This window comes from Excalfactoria chinensis, chromosome 3 (assembly GCF_039878825.1).
Source record: "Excalfactoria chinensis isolate bCotChi1 chromosome 3, bCotChi1.hap2, whole genome shotgun sequence".
Lineage (NCBI taxonomy): Eukaryota > Metazoa > Chordata > Aves > Galliformes > Phasianidae > Excalfactoria > Excalfactoria chinensis.
In genome coordinates, this window is record NC_092827.1 from 49,271,727 (window position 1) to 49,287,612 (window position 15,886).

At 40.0% G+C, this 15,886-nt stretch overlaps 1 protein-coding gene across 1 annotated transcript; it reads left to right on the top strand.

Moving 5' to 3' along the window:
• The first annotated feature begins 988 nt into the window (after nucleotides 1-988).
• On the top strand, nucleotides 989-11,312 carry C3H6orf58 (chromosome 3 C6orf58 homolog). Its single transcript, XM_072333876.1, is given in 8 exon segments — nucleotides 989-1,011; nucleotides 1,013-1,341; nucleotides 3,777-3,854; nucleotides 6,212-6,396; nucleotides 7,242-7,375; nucleotides 7,798-8,036; nucleotides 11,184-11,287; nucleotides 11,289-11,312. Coding segments are annotated over 8 exon segments (1,116 nt in total).
• The last annotated feature ends 4,574 nt before the right edge of the window (nucleotides 11,313-15,886 follow it).

Sequence of the window (15,886 nt, forward strand, 5' to 3'; positions counted from 1 at the left end):
CTTGAAGCCAGTTTTGACTTGCTCTCATCCAACATGTTGGTTTAAGCTATTTTAAGCACATAAAGCCTGGGCAAAATTCACAAAATTACTTCAAAGAAAGTAAGCATTTGCAGTTTTTCTCACATGAAAGCGTGACTACAGTGATAAGTACATTTGCTGATTACAGTTTTGCAACTGTTGCTTATCTGAGAACAAGCAGCTGAAGATTATACAATCCTGGAAGTAGGTGAGGTGAAGGTAGCTTGACAATTTCATTTATGTTGAAGTGTAACTAACTCAAACACCAATTTTATCAGTGTTTGCATTGCCTTTGGAGTCTCCTATTGGAGATTCAATAGGAGACTTCAGAGCTTTATAACTACTATTTCCATACAAAACAAGATGGTAAAAATACAGCTAGCCAGGTACTGTACTGTCTAGAACAAGGCTTATTTGTCACCTTACAACACATGAGCAGTTCCAGGGATATAGGAAGTTGTTCTAAAGCCAAAATAGAAAGATGCCTAAAGCTTATGCTACTGTTGCTCCTCAGGGACACCCAGATCCTATTCAAATCCTTTTGTTTGGAGTCACTCAGTCCTAAACTCACATACCTGCACCTATTTTAGAGATGAGATCTGTGATGTTTCTGTCTGCTTTTACAAGGAAGAAATAGGTAGGGAAAGGAAAACATGACAACTAGCAAGAAACAGGGACAGAAATGTTCATATTGCTACTGCACAAGCAGTACTGCAGCATGGTGGATTTTCGGAAAATGTGGGTATATTTTGTGGGCAGCACAGATTTGAATATTTTCCTGTCATATTGATCCCACTTAAATATCTGCTGTTGGTCTTGAAGGATCGAGGCAGGAGAGTTAGTCACAGCTTGTTGATCTGGTGGTGCCAGGTCAGGGTCACTGAAAAGAAGGAAGTGAGACAGAGACCTCTGCAATCTGAGTCACCCATTTTGCCCAGCCCTCACCTTTCATGATAAAAGCCCTGCAACCATGAAGATCTTGGTCACAAACCTCCGTGATGGGGCCCTACTTTTCCATAAAGGCTCTTCTTCTCATCGTAGTTGTTGCCTTGAATCCAGCAGCTGCCACAGCACAGAGTGACACAGAAACCAATGGAGGAGATATCTATCCCCCACTGTGGGACTCTGCCCCTGAAAACCTTCTGGATTTCCCAGTTAAGGACAACAAAATTGTCATCAATCCTTGGAACTATCGAGAGCGACTGGGAGTGTATAAGAGCTTGCTAAAGGCTTCAGCCAAATATTTTATGGCCTTTGGATCCCAAAATTCTGGCAACATTCTCTGGGGATTACCATTGCAGCATGGGTGGCAATTTCGTACAGGTATGATTTATGTCATTCAGTTACTAGAACAGATGTATACCAGACCAGCTTTGAGTCACTTTTTTACAAGGCTTCTGCCTTGCAAGACTACTATAGACTCAGATTGTGAATCTTGACATAGGATGTTAAGCTGCCAATTTGAAAGAGAAATTTTCAATGAAGGAACTATTCTACTTTCTTGAGAAATAACTATTTGACTTTCTAATAGGAAAATATATTACTAAACATAGAACTGATCAGAACCCAGAGGGACGTGTATGAACTTGTGCCTGGCAGTAAATCCTTCTTGCCTGGAGTAAGCAAATGCATCGGTTTGCCTTTTTTGTTGTTGTTGGTTTTGTTTTTGTTCGTTAGTTGCAATCTGTAGCTTTTTGAGGTCATAGATTTTTTTTGAAGATGTATATTTGCCTGGAAGAAAACGTAGACACTGCAGCTGGTGGTGAAGGAAGGCTGCCAACATTTAATCACAACTAACAGAAAATTAAACGCTAAGTCAAAATAAAGAAAAGACAGTAGAGCAAGTAGCAAAATTCATGAAGGCCACTAGCTGGCAAGCAGCAGCAAGAAGAATTTGATTGGAGTTTAAGCAAGCTTTTCCCTCTTTTCCTTCTGTATATATAGGAAAATGAAAAGATAAAGGGGATGGATGGTGCAGGAGAGCTGATTCAGTGAGTGGCTGAAACAAAGATGCCTTCATGCAAAAGCTATACCTGAATGAAATGATCTTGGACAGTTTAAAGGAGGAAATGGTGCTGGGCAGTAGATTCCTGAAAGAGCTACTGAAATACATTGCTTTAACCATCTATAGTTATATATATATAACTATACTATATATATATATATACACACACACCATACTATATATATATATATATATTTCTATACAAACAACAAAGAACAAGTGAAACTGCTACTTTAATAAGAGTGGCACAAATACTAGTAGTGAGCTACTCATCAGCATAAAATGAAATCATTAATTTGCCTACATTACTGTAGAGACAGTGTGGGCAAGGCAGGACATCTTGATGTTCAAGACAGGATAGCCGATTTTGGAATGACAAATTATTACTTTAGAGATGGAGCTAAACTGGAAGAGTCCTATTACACAAACTGAGGAAAATGGATAGTCTCTACCCACACATTTGCATTTAGAAGTATAAACCCAGTAGCAAGGGTTTTAAGAAAGTTTCAGCTGGCATAACATGCCTGAAGAGTAGGAAAAGTGCTATCTGTACTTATAAAGAAGGAAAAAAGGGAATAATGTCACAAAAATATTCTTACTCTTACCTCAGCGGTAGGTGAGACATTAGAATAAGTGTAAGGAAAAGAATATATAAAGATGTGGAACACAACAGAAAATTCTGCTGAGCTGCATTCCTCTCCATTTTCAGTTTTTCTTTTGGTTCTCTGCTGTGGAAAGAAATGGGCTTGAGCATCTAGCCTGCTTCAGCATGCATTCTCTGTCCAGTCAGCTGGAGAGGATGATTAGGATAATCTGCATGCATGTGGTTCATGAACCTCTCTTGTGTCTTAACAGAACACTTGTTTGGGATTTTAAAGAATGTAATGAAGTTCTGATCTGACAGAATTGACAATATCTGTATTCAGCTGATTTATTAGAGGGAAGGCGATCTGCAGGGGAGGGATTGAGAGCATGTGGAACATCTTATGTCACTGAACCTTACTATGGTGTTTTCATGTCATGTACTTAAAGCAGATTTACTGACTCCCTACATGACTATTTACCATGTGATATACATAACTGAGTGCTTTAAGGAGTTAGACTACTCCTTCATGTCATGTACTAAAGTGAAATATGTCTTACATGCTGTCACAGATAATTGTGAAATGTCTTGCACATTTGTTATAGAACAGATGCTTGAAAACTCTGCTAATCAGATACAACAACATTTGCATGCTTAGCTTAACAAGAAGGTAATGTTTGTATGCATCATTAAACTGAAAGGGATTCTGTATCACACGGCCCAATTAGGTGATACAATTACTAGCACACTTAATTTGTACTATTCTGGTCATTAAACAGCTCTCCTACAAAAGCAGACTTGCATCTACAGAAAATGATGCATCAGCTATGCATGTTTATGGCCGTACGCACATGTATATTTATATACCTATAAAAAAATCATTGTCATATCCTACTTTCAGGCAGTTCCCTAAACTCTTAGAATACATTTACAGTGAGCAATAGATTTAAATGTAAAACACAGTCATATTACTATGTGCTGCATGAAGTATTGACTGAGAAATTCAACTACTGTAGCAACAGTCGTTTATGAAGCAAAACAGCAACTGTTCTACTTCTCTTAGCAAAGTTCTCCATGATTTACTGATATATAGAGATATATATTCATCTCAATAGGATTTCTTGTGTAAAAAAAAATAAAAAATGAGAAATATTCTTTTATTTTGTTTAGGTAGATTAGCAGATCCTACCAATGGGACTTCCTGTGGCCACAGAAACCTGTGTATATCTGTAAGAAGTTGGTGGCCCTGTAAGTATGCTCTATTACAGTGTTCTTCAAAATAAGATTTGTGTCCTAGAAGGCAATATTTTGGAACCATCTTTGCATTAGGCAGTGTCAATAAAAAATAAAGTCACAAATTTTAGTGAAGGACTGACCGTGACCTAACTCAGCCATGTGTGTTGCTGATATCACTCCTGGTAGGTGTGGTGGAGCACCTCATCCTCCTGCGGTACATAAGGTCTACTGCAAGATTTTCTGCAAGAATGATGGGAGAAATTACAGCATGTGAGACAACAAGTAGTAGGTTTTTAAACAGTAAGGAATATTCTGTCCTTTAGCTTGGAACTTTGCAGAAGGGGAAAGGATGTGATCTAGAATGCCACATGCAAGTCAGGGGTATTTGTTGCTCTGCAAGGCAATCCACCAAGTATCACTTTCAGCACAAATAAAAAGAACACCAGTACTACAGTGCTCTTTGTCTCAAGTGCTAGTACACACGAGCAGCTTCTTTCCCTCTGGCAATTTTTACAGCCAGTGTCCTGTGTGGAAGTGGACTTCTTAAGCAACAATGTATGGATAGATTTTTCATGGAGTTGATCTTAAAAAGACAATTTTATTTTATTTTTTCTGAGTCCACAAATAAAACAAAAATAACAGTTAAATTTTCTCATTTGATAAATAAAAAATATTTTAATCGTTTTCCTACATCAAGGAAAACTGAGTAGCAAAAATGTGACCAATCTAAATAGAAGGATGCTTTTGTTTCCCTCTGTTGAAAAGGGAAAACCACTTCCACTTTTTCCTCCAGCTCGTTTTCACCCCATCACTTCTGTCTCTCACTCCCTCCGCTTTCCTACTGTTCTGCCACCAGTGCATCTTTCCACAAGACCTGCTGCTTGGCTGCAGTGAATTCCTCTCTTTCTCCTCATCACACCAGTGCTTTATTGTGGAGGCTTCTGACAGTGAAACAGCAATTGAATTCACATCTCCTCATGTGACCAAAGCTGTGAGCACAGAGTATATTAAAATGTAAATGTGGTGCTAAACCAAATTTCACTGTGATACTCAATCCAAGTTCAATTTGTGCCTGTGAGTTTAAATAACACTAGGTGCTCAGGAGATGTCCCATGCAGTGACAAGTAAGAGGGTTAACTGCATAGACCTGTGCAAAGTACATTCCTGAAACAGAAATAAGATTTATGTTCAGTGTTTACATTCCTGCTCTTCACTTACTTTTGAACATTGTAAGTCTGCATGGTAGCACTTTTGTAGCCTCCAGGAAATGTGTAATCTTGGCCTTGATTTACTCTATTGTAGCAGGAATGCACAAAAAGTATTTCAGACTGCAGATAAATGCCTTATTGTTTGAAGGATGTAAGCGGTTTGGCCTGGTCTCCACGGCAACCCTCCCTGGCATGCTTAGTCACACCAAGCTGGGAAGCTGAAGCCAGAAACTCACATTTAACATGTCCCAAGGTATAAGAAACTCTGCTTTAAGGACTGTTGCTGAAGAATTCCTGTCCTTTTGACCTAGAACTATATTCAGTATATTCCTTTCTTGCACTATTCTCTGTTGTCTGAGTTCCCCAAGCAGGTATAAATAAGTAATACATGCAAGTACATTTAAAAAAATTTAAGTGCATTCTGGTGTGAGATCCAAGTTTTAGCTTCTCTGGTGAAAATAATGAACAAAAAGAAAGACTCAGTTTAGCAATGACTCCCAGTGAGACACTGACTTCTCATCACTTGGGGCCTCTGTTTCACTCTCGTTCATGGCATCTTTTCTAGAATCCCTAGACAGGCCCACATACAGGAGCTGTATCCCGTTATTAGGATAAGGATACGTAACAGGTTATAATGCTTTGGTGATTTTGGTCCTCACTGCTGGAACCATGTGCAAATATCTGGGTAATCCATGGCACTGAAATTAAGCATGAGCGAATGACCTCTTAACTCAGTGGCTCAGAGCTACCTAGCCAACAGATCTAGGCTTTAGGCTGTTCTTTGCTGGAAGTCATTAAAATTTATTTCTACAGAGAAGGACACAATCAAGAGGAGAATCTAAAATTGTCTTCCAACATGAAGGACATTAGAAGTCATATGAATACTTTTATAGAAGACATAGTCCAGTGCAGGCAGGAGCTGAACTTGGCTTTTCTACATGCTTATGGCCAACAAATGAATGAATACCAAAAGCTGTATCTGAATCAATACAGGTATTACTACTAGAGAATTTCAGTACATACGTCCCACTGCTGGACATAATTGTATTAGTGGCATTTTTGCAATGCTTGTATTTGCTGTTGGAGAGGTTTTGTTTCTCCATGTGGGAATTGTTTGTTTCCTGGCAGTTAAAGCCTTCTTCTTTCTGATTCTTATTGTAGGTATGAATTACTACCTGGCTATCATACCTTTTTTGGGTGCAGTGGAAGCTGGCCTCTTTGGAGAGTTGCAATATGAGGTAGAAATGCTGCCACCAGAGGACCGAAGAGAGGATTTCTGCTATAGTGTTGGTGACTGCTATTCTCGCATCCCCAAGCTCATGGATGAGTGGAAGGCTTACTTTGAAGTAAAAATTTTACATTTTAGAAATACTAGAATATTTCTTTTTTTAAAACCTTATTATTATTTGTTATATTTTGGTGGCTTGATTTACTTTCAATAACAACTTGATAAAAAACGTAAGAAGTAGAAAAAGGGAAAGCATGACATAAAATGAATGAGAGATGAGAAGGACAGGATTTTTAAAGGTTATTGATTCTTTTCCTTCTTTTCAAGCTAATTGTGTATTTTATCATCTGTTCCTAGGGACTGTTTTGTTAATGGTTATACTTGTTTTCCTAATGTTAGCAATGCCAAAATATGCAGGTGAGATAAACGTTACTCTTGAGAAATGGTCTTGAGACAGTTTTATAGGGTCTTCTTATTCCTTTGAACATCAAAAAAACCCTGAAATTCAGGAGGCTATTTTTTAAGTACAACTACTACATACTCTGTTTCCAGCTCATTCACTTGCTTTCTAGTCACAAAGATGACTTCTTTTTAAGTATTTCTTACTTCATAGGTTTGATAACGATTTTTATAGATAACCTTCTTTATTCAACATTTTTGTTCATAGTCAGATAATAGATAATGATCAGCAAATTAAAACCACCAGTAACTTGGCAATTGTAAGTAGAAGAATAAGTTTTAAGAACAAGTCTGGATTTGTTTTCTTTAGATTATACTAAACAGTATACTTAAGAAGTTATTATAAATGATCACTTGGAAAACAGACATAATGACAACTATTAAGGCTCAATTTTCTTTAGCTTGAAAACTTTTTCTGTTGTGAAGTATGTATGTAAGTGTGAAAAATGTATTGATTCCAAAACATCTTCTCATTTCTCTGCCTTTTTCTCCCTATTGCTGTAGTATCTACTGTCTGCAGAGCAAAAAGCCACGAACCCGGCAAAGTCCTCCTCCTTTGTGCTGGATGATGCTCTCCACCACATGTGGAAGGCACATGTTGCCTCCATTGCTCACGCGCTGCCCAAATTCCGGGACAGGTATGGGAATGAGTGAGGTGGCCAGGGAAACTTCTCACCTCCATGCCTGTTTGTGAGGATAGTGCCTGAACAATGCCCATATGAGGCTCTGGGCTTTCCCTGCCTAGGAGCATGAGATATCTAGCAAGAGATGAAGCCTTGGCACAACTGGTTGTGATAGGCAGGCAGGCTATGGGCTTACACAACATGCTGATTCCTGTCTGGAAGCCAGGGCCCCAGACAGGAGATGTATCTAACCTGTCTAGAGATGGTTATGCCAGGTGAAGTTATACATAAAATGCTGCAGGAAGATTTGAGTCACTACTAAATTGAGATTGCTCAGCATTTTATACTGATCAAAACTGATTTGGTATAAATGATAGATTACTGTGTTCTATTGTGGATTCTAATTATCTGATCATTTTTACTTTTATTTCTTACAGCTTAAAATATCTCGCTGATCCAGAAGCAAATTTTGGTGCAGACTGGGCTAATGGTGTAGATTTCATTGCAGCCACACATTTCTCTACAGATTTGCAGACCACAAACAACTTCCAGGCTTTCCTGCCCCAGAGGATGCTTGTTGAAAGCGATATCCTCCCATCCATCAGTGACTTCAGTTCACAGCAAAACAGAGTTCTGCTATCACTGAGAGCTCTTAACAAAGCAAATCGATTAACAGGTATGAGCCCCTCCTGAAGAAGCCAGCTGACAATATGTGATGAGGATTTCACATAGGACAGAGGACATGTTCTTAGGAGCAGAAATTACTCTTTCTTTCTCCAGTTTACCTAGGAACTTTAGAAATAAGCACTAGCTTGCATTTCACAGGTTCAATCTGAAACCATCAAAGCTGTAAATCAATTTACTGGACCAGATGAGGTCATTATAAAAAACAAACAAACAAGAGGGCAAAAGATCAAAAACAATGGTTTGTATGTCCACAAGTATTCCGCTTGGTTGTTGTTTTTGTGGGATTTGCTTTTGTTCTTGTTTCCCCTCTCAATCTTTAGTTTTACAGAAAACATAAGATGAAATCACAAAATTCACTTCTCCCAGCAAAATGCTATCTGTTAGACAGCTTTAACTAAAATAAAAGTTCAGCATCACCATCCAGTGGTAAGAGATAGAATTACAATATGCTGATAGGAGGATACTATTTATTTATTCTTCCTTTGTGAAAGGAAGCTATTTTGAATACTTAAATGAAAACACAGCATAGAGTTACACCATAAAGATAGTATCCAGAGCCATAGTTCTTGCAGACCGCAGAGTGTTTTCCTCACACATAATGTGAATGCTGCTTCATAATTTGAATAAGGATCATAGCAGCTTTGTCATATGACTGGTAACCTATGGCACAGTTCAGGGATTCTTTTAAGAACTCAGTTCCCTGTCTGGTAGCCTATGCCATGGATCACAGAAATACAGGTTTCTTTACCAGTCTAGAATTCATCTCTCCATAGTGGGAACAGCAAGGAAAAGCAGGACTTACAGGGTAGAAAGCAGGGAGCAGAGCACCAGGGCACCAGGGCAGACGAATGCAGTATTGGAGGGAGAGAGGAGAAGAGGCATGGAAATTGAAGGCAGTGGAGGGAATGAAAAAGGAGCACTAAGATGTTCTATATGGGTGTAGCCATAAACAGTGAGGTCTCTATCTGAAATCCTTGGCTTTGGAGGCTGGAGATTTCCCTGACTCTGCTTTGAAGGGTTGAGCTTTGCTTTCATCTGAGGGTTATATGTAAGCTAGCTCAACCTGGTGATAGCTTTGCAGATCAGAAATGGGGCTTTAAACCGTATTTGACTGTATTCAGCTTTGGTCTGACAGCCTCAAAGTAGATCTGAATAGCTAGACCTTGTTGTTACAGCATTCATGACAAAATGAGATATAATGTTTTGTTGAGCCAGATTCTTCAAACTTTTAAACGTATTCTGTGAGAAGTGTAGTCCTCTTCTTACGCTGCAAACAACAGCAGTCAAGTGTGGATTTCAGTACTTCATAGGATGGATTCCTGACTGGCCTGGAAGGAGATCTGATTTCTTGATTCAGTTTGCTTACCCTTCATTTACTTAAAGCTGCCTCTAGCAGGGAGCTATATGAAGACAGTGCTGTATATATTGCCATGGCGGTTTCACAGTGGTGAGTAGCTCAGCACCACTGCACTGCTCTCTCATCCTCTCTTCTCAAAAGGACAGGAAAATATGGCTAAAAAAGCTCATAAGTTGAGATAAGGACAGGGAGATCACTCACCAATTACAATCATGGACATAACAAACTCAGCATAAGGGATGATGATGTAATATACTGCCTATTGATAACAGACTAGAGCAGTGAGAACTAAACACAAAATGAAAATGCCTTCCTCTTCTACCTGTTCCTCCCAAGCAGAGCAGGGGAATGGGGAGTGAGGACTATGGTCAATCCACAACATTCTGCCATATTCTGCTTCTTAACCTGGTCCATTGTGGATTTTTCTCCACTGCTGCAGCTCCAACCTGGGGCTACCCCTGTGGGGGCTCTCCATGAGCTACACCTCCTTCAGGACTCATCTGCTGCTTTCCTGTGGACTCCTCCAAGGCTGCATGTGGAGATGTCCATATGGTGCCCATGGGCTGCAGGGGGTTGTCCTTCTCCACCAAGCTCCTTCTGAGCTGCAGGGAACCCCTGCTCCATCCTGGAGCACCTCCTGCCCTCCCTCTGCACTGACCTTGGTGCCTGCAGAGATTTTTCTCACCTTTCCTCTCTCCCAGCTGCTGTTGTGCAGCAGATCTTCCCTATCCTTAAATCTGCTCCCAGAAGCACAACCTGCATGGCTTATCCCTGGCAGCTGTGGGTCCCTTCTGGGCAGCTGGAGCCAGCTCTGACCTGACATGGAGTAGTATTGAGCTATGCTCTCAGAGGCCACCTTTCATACCCAATCTACCAAAACTTTATCACATAAATTCAATACAGATGCCTCTAAAAGTTCTCCACTAGTGGACAGTCAGAAGCTTTACTCACTGAGTGCTCTGCTCCTTGCAGATGTATAAGGACAGAAGGGTAGTAACCATGTCAGCTGAGGCCTCTCCCACTGCCCTCACTGGACTGACTGGAGCAGCCTAGGGACTCCCTGTGCAGCCTTACCTCCTCATCTCCCTTCTAAGATACAGTGGAAATTCAGCTCTTCATTGTTACCTTCTATAAACTAAAGTGTGTTGTGCAGGACAATTATTAAATTCTTAGTTTTCTGGTAGATTCTTCTTTTGTCTCAAATTTTCTTGATGGCTCCTCTATATATCACAGAGATGAGCAGAGATAAGTAGGCAGTGAGCACTGCACAAACTGGTGCAAAACAGGACTGGTGAGGTGTGCTGATTGGAGAATGACAGCTAATTGCCTGGATGAAAGTATAGGGGTCATTTGTTTCTTTAGCTTGAGGCCTCAGCTAGGCAAAAAAGTAAATTCTTTGCTGATTAAGAGTAAAATCAGAGATATGCACTACTGTAACCATCAGGCCATTGCTTCGTAAGCTATGAAGCTATGTGCAATTCCAGAATAGGGCCCTGACATGTGTCTTCAATCATTTAGATTTGCAACACTGGTGACAAGGGAACAAGCCAAGTTGTCTATCAATACAAAGGAACCTGAGCTGAATGAATGGCCTATGTCTTCCTACATAGCTGTAAGCAATTACTACCCCATCGGCATGCTCCAGCCTTGTCTACATTTCACTATCCACAGGAGAGTGGTTAGGTGTTTGCAGCCAGACGTGTGCTTCATCCCTTGTGTGCCTCGAGCTGCGTGTACTCCATGTTAATCTGACAGTGTCACATTGTGTTTCTTTCCTAGGAGGACTGCTGCTGAAGCTCTGGAAAAAGGCAATGTCTACAGAAGCAGCAAGAAAAATTGGCCGAAAACTGATTGAGGACTTGGCTTCCAGTCCGAGTTTTGACCCATTGGGAATATACAGTGATTTGAAAGGAGCTGATTTCACAGAATCCTCTTTCCTGAGAAAAAGCAGTTCCAACACTGATTGATTTAATTTTTTAGCAGTTATGTATCTGGTAAGCTGTTCTTGGTAATTTCTTACAGCAGGATTTCCTGAGTAGCCATGTGAGCATCTCTCTTATATTGAATCAATATTTTTATCCTTTTTTTTTTTTTTTTTTTTTTTTTTTTTTTTAATTAGCTCATTTGTTTAACTCATTTCCTTATTAATAAAATGCCTTACAGAAAATCGGACTTTATTACTTTTTTAGACTTCATAAATGATGTATCATTATTGGAGAGAAAACTGAAGGCAACTTATATTCAGTTTCAGACTGCTTTCTTTCCCCTGTATACAGTGATCCCAGCAGATATGTACTCAGGTCCATGATGGTCTAACTGATAATCTTCCACAACTTTTCTTTGAGTTGTGATCCAAAGCCAAAGCTTTGACAGTTTCCTACTGAAGTTGCTGTTTTACAGAGCAGCTGCAATTAAAATTTTTAGGCTCTTAAAATTACATACTTCAGTACAGATGGATTCCTTCTCTAAGATGCTATGCAACAGGTAAGTGCTGCACCAGATGCTCAGGAGACAGCCCCAAGAGATCCCAAGCCCAATGTGCTTATTCTTCACAGCAATTAAGCGACTAACAGAATTCCTGGTATTTGATTTGTTACACTGACTTCAATAAAGCATTGGTTTATCCATCAGCTCCTGTGATTAGGTAGTCCATATAGCTGTAGAGTTATTTTTCCTTTTGTGCGTCAGATATGATTATTAAAGAGTTGAGTTTGCATGGTGCATCATCACAATGTCTAGCACAGGCAGATCCAGATGCTGATCACACTCTTCCAGATGACAACACAATATGGAGAATTAATCATAAAAACTGGGACAAGGGGCACGAAGGCAGAAGTTTCTCAGGAAGTCTGCTGACTTGGGTCCTCCACCCTTATAAATACTATACCTGGTGAATGGGAATGGCTGGAGATGCCTTTCCAAGATGGGGAGCAAAGGATGGCAACACAGCCACTGCCTGCTGCATCTTGTCAGGTTACAGCTTGCACTGTATAATAAACAATATACTTCAAAATAACACAAGCTTTAGACTCATGTCAAAACATAGGCAAGCAGCTTAGCTTAGCCACCATTTAGGGGCGACCCTGCCTCTTTCAGTAGCATCTTGGTTGGTAACTGTGTCCCAAAGGTGTCTCAGTACACCCTCATTTGGGGTGAGAGATGCATGTAACTCTTTCTCTTTGCTTCCTGACACAAGAACAAAGCACAAGGATCCAAGATTTTCAGTGTATATCCATGAAAAGCTCATCCTCTGGCTGTGCACAAGCTTTGCACTGGGGAGAGAGGAGGATGCTGCAGGTGGAGCCACAGCACACGGCATCTCAAAGCTTGCAAACAGCTCTGAGATAGGGAAGCAAGCCAGGCTGCCTGCAGCAAGGCTAAAATCACAGCATTTCCACACTCAGAGGCCCTCTGCTACTCACCAATCAGGTCCAGGCCCAGTGTGTCTCTTTGCACTTGCCCTTGAGCTCCAGACAGCCTGAGCATCAACAGGAATTGGTGCTTCTCAGGGGTCTGCATATCCCAGTGGAAGTCCTGAGTTATTTTATGGATACCAAATAAATGAAAAGGAAAATATTTGTCTTTTCTGGCCACTTTCCCAGTTCAATTGGTTCCTTCTCCCCAAGCTGGCATGATATTTGCACTGTAAATGAAGAAATAGCCATCGAGATATCGAGCAGTTAAACACTATTATGTCCTTTGATGTCCCAGGACAAAGGTTTCAATTATTCATTGTCATTTTATGGATAAACTCTTAATGTACCATCATTAGCTAATGATTTTCAAAGGAAATAAGTTAATGAGGTCTAAGAAAATGCGGGAGTTTTTACCTTAATTACCTGGTTCATAGATCAGAGTAATTAGATTTCAACAGACTTTAGGTATAATCTAAAAGTAATTACTGCAGCTGCCAGCTGTTAAAGCATTAGATTAATTGTGCTTGAGAAAGTTTGAAAACAATTTTCAGTCTTTTCTGTGGTTAACTCAGGTTTTAACCTCAGGTGGGCTTTAAGAAAACAAACAAACAAACACAATAAAAAGAAACAAACTTCTTACAAACTTGCAAATAGCTGCACTTGAGGGGATATTTCTAAGAGATATTTTTTTAAAAGACTAGTATTTTCTTAACTGAATTCATAACAACATTAGGAATTACATTATTATTTTGAAAAAATAATATCTCTCTTAATAAACGTACGAGCATTAATGTATTTAAAACACTTTGTCTTAATACAGCATGCCCATCAGGTAGAGGCTCTAGGAACTGGACAGCAATTGAGCTTTGGAGACTGAGGCATATGTAAAAGTTTAGACAAAGCATGGTTTGCTTTCCTGAGAGTAGAGCAGATGCAGAAAAACTGGAAACAAACCAGATGCATCCTTGTAAGAAAACACCTGGATGTCACAAAATAGGGAGAGAGAAAATCAGCAAGAGAAAGCAGTGAAAATGCAGCAGGATGAGAGATCATTGCATAAGTCTGTATACAATAGAGCTCACAAATGCAGAAAAAAAGCCAGAGGTGAAGCTATTGCTCTTGCCTACGTGGTTGCAATTGGGAATACAGCTGTTGCATTTAACCTAGTCAAAAACTGGATGTGTGTATTAAGAAATATTGTCCGGAAATGTCACATAATGGATGTACATTAGGGGTGAAGAAATCTCCCTTTTTTTTTGATAAAAGGAAAGGCACTTTTATCCCATTTTATTTATTTATTTATATTAGAATAGGTACCTCTGTCTTCTCAAAGCTATAAGCAGGTGGCTTTTAGACACAGAACTTGCGAGGCTGACATGTAAAGTTGTTAGAAAAAACGTAGAAATGTATTTTTCTTTCAAGCAGTGGCTGGATTCTTGAATTTCACTTTCCTTATGGTCCCAAATCTGTGCAGAATGGTTTGTGCTCCTTTCCTTTCCAGCCAGTGTTCTCTAATTCATAATTAAGTGCTTTTTGCTAGTGGGAAAGAGCACTTTCCTGTTAAGTATGGAAGGAGAGCAAAGATGTTCTCGCCCAGAGCAGCCTTTAACCCAGCAGTTAGCGGGCTCTGCTGGGAAGCAGAAGAGGTCGATTTGCAGCCTGAAAGACAGAAAACTTGGCATACGTCCTTTAATAGCTGACGCACAGCAAGAAGATCCACCTTTCTCCAGAACAAACTGTTCACTTACTTTTTCAGACCAGGTTATGTTATCTCCTCCCCTCGCCAGGGCATTCTTGAACATCCAGTTCTTGATGCTGAAGGGGGACACGTTCAAGATGAAAACTCATTGATACAATATTTCCCTCACCCCAACCTGACTGGCTCCAGGAACAGCATGTTTCTTCTGTTAGATCTCATGCTGAGATTTTGTGTATGGAATGCAAGGAGTAGGCACCCGTGAAAGGTCTGAAATCTAATTGAGATTAATTTCAGAAGAAGAATTCTGGCTTGATACCACCTCTTCCACTGCCATTTCATTTTAGTAGCAATGATGAACTGCCAAGTGCTTGCCTGTCTTTGTCTTATTGAAGTTTGCAGTATTTACAGCACATACCCACAAAGAAATATTGGCTGCTAATGCCTAAGAGAATGTTTTCAATGTGGTTAAAGAATGTGAATGTGCTTCTGGGTTGAATCTGAACTTACAAAACTTCTGTTCTGCAAGGGAGATGAGATGGGCTGAGAGGTGTTGAGAATGGCTTTCAGCAGGGCAGGCCAGGAGCCTGGAAGAGCCTGGGGCCTGCAGAGCGCCCACCTGCACCCACAGAAAGGGGATGTGCTCCATGTCGGAGCACAGGTAGTCTTTCCAAATGATGTTCAGAGGATGAGGAGTGGAGGCAGAATGACATCAAGGCTTTTTGTAAAATATATTCAAATATGATTCAATTTCTGTAGCATATTCATTTACAAAAATCATTTACAAAAATCATTTGTTATTGGTGGTGGTTGTTTTTATTTTTTGTTTTTGTTTTTGCTTTTTGTTTTTAACTGATTCAATCTTAGCAAAAATATCCAGGATGAAACTGTAATGAAAGTAAATCTTTGATGTCCTTTCCTTTTACAAACTATTTGTGTGACCTTTGCAGGAAGAGACTGCAACAGGAATGGCTGAAGAGATCAAGGTCATATAAACCATACTTGGGAACTTGGAAACAGAGAAAAAGTAGAGAAGATCCCAAATAATTCCCCACAGGCATCAGCCCCTCCAGCTTCCTCAGCCTGAGAATCATACAGGGTGCCCTAGGACACACAGAAACCCAAGGAACGAGGGAGGAAACTTGTCAATGAGACATATTACTGCCAAGAACAAGAACACTCCCAGAACACAGGTGCTTTCAAAAAAGGAGGGAGGGGGGGGCAGAAAAAGCAACCACCTGCCACTAATATGTGAAGTAAAAGCTAGAAAACTCTCTTTACTTCTGCATCTACCAGCTTTAACATGGCATCAAGGAGTTGTAAGTTAACAGGATACAGGGGCATCAAAGTGAAAAATGTAAGGAAAACAC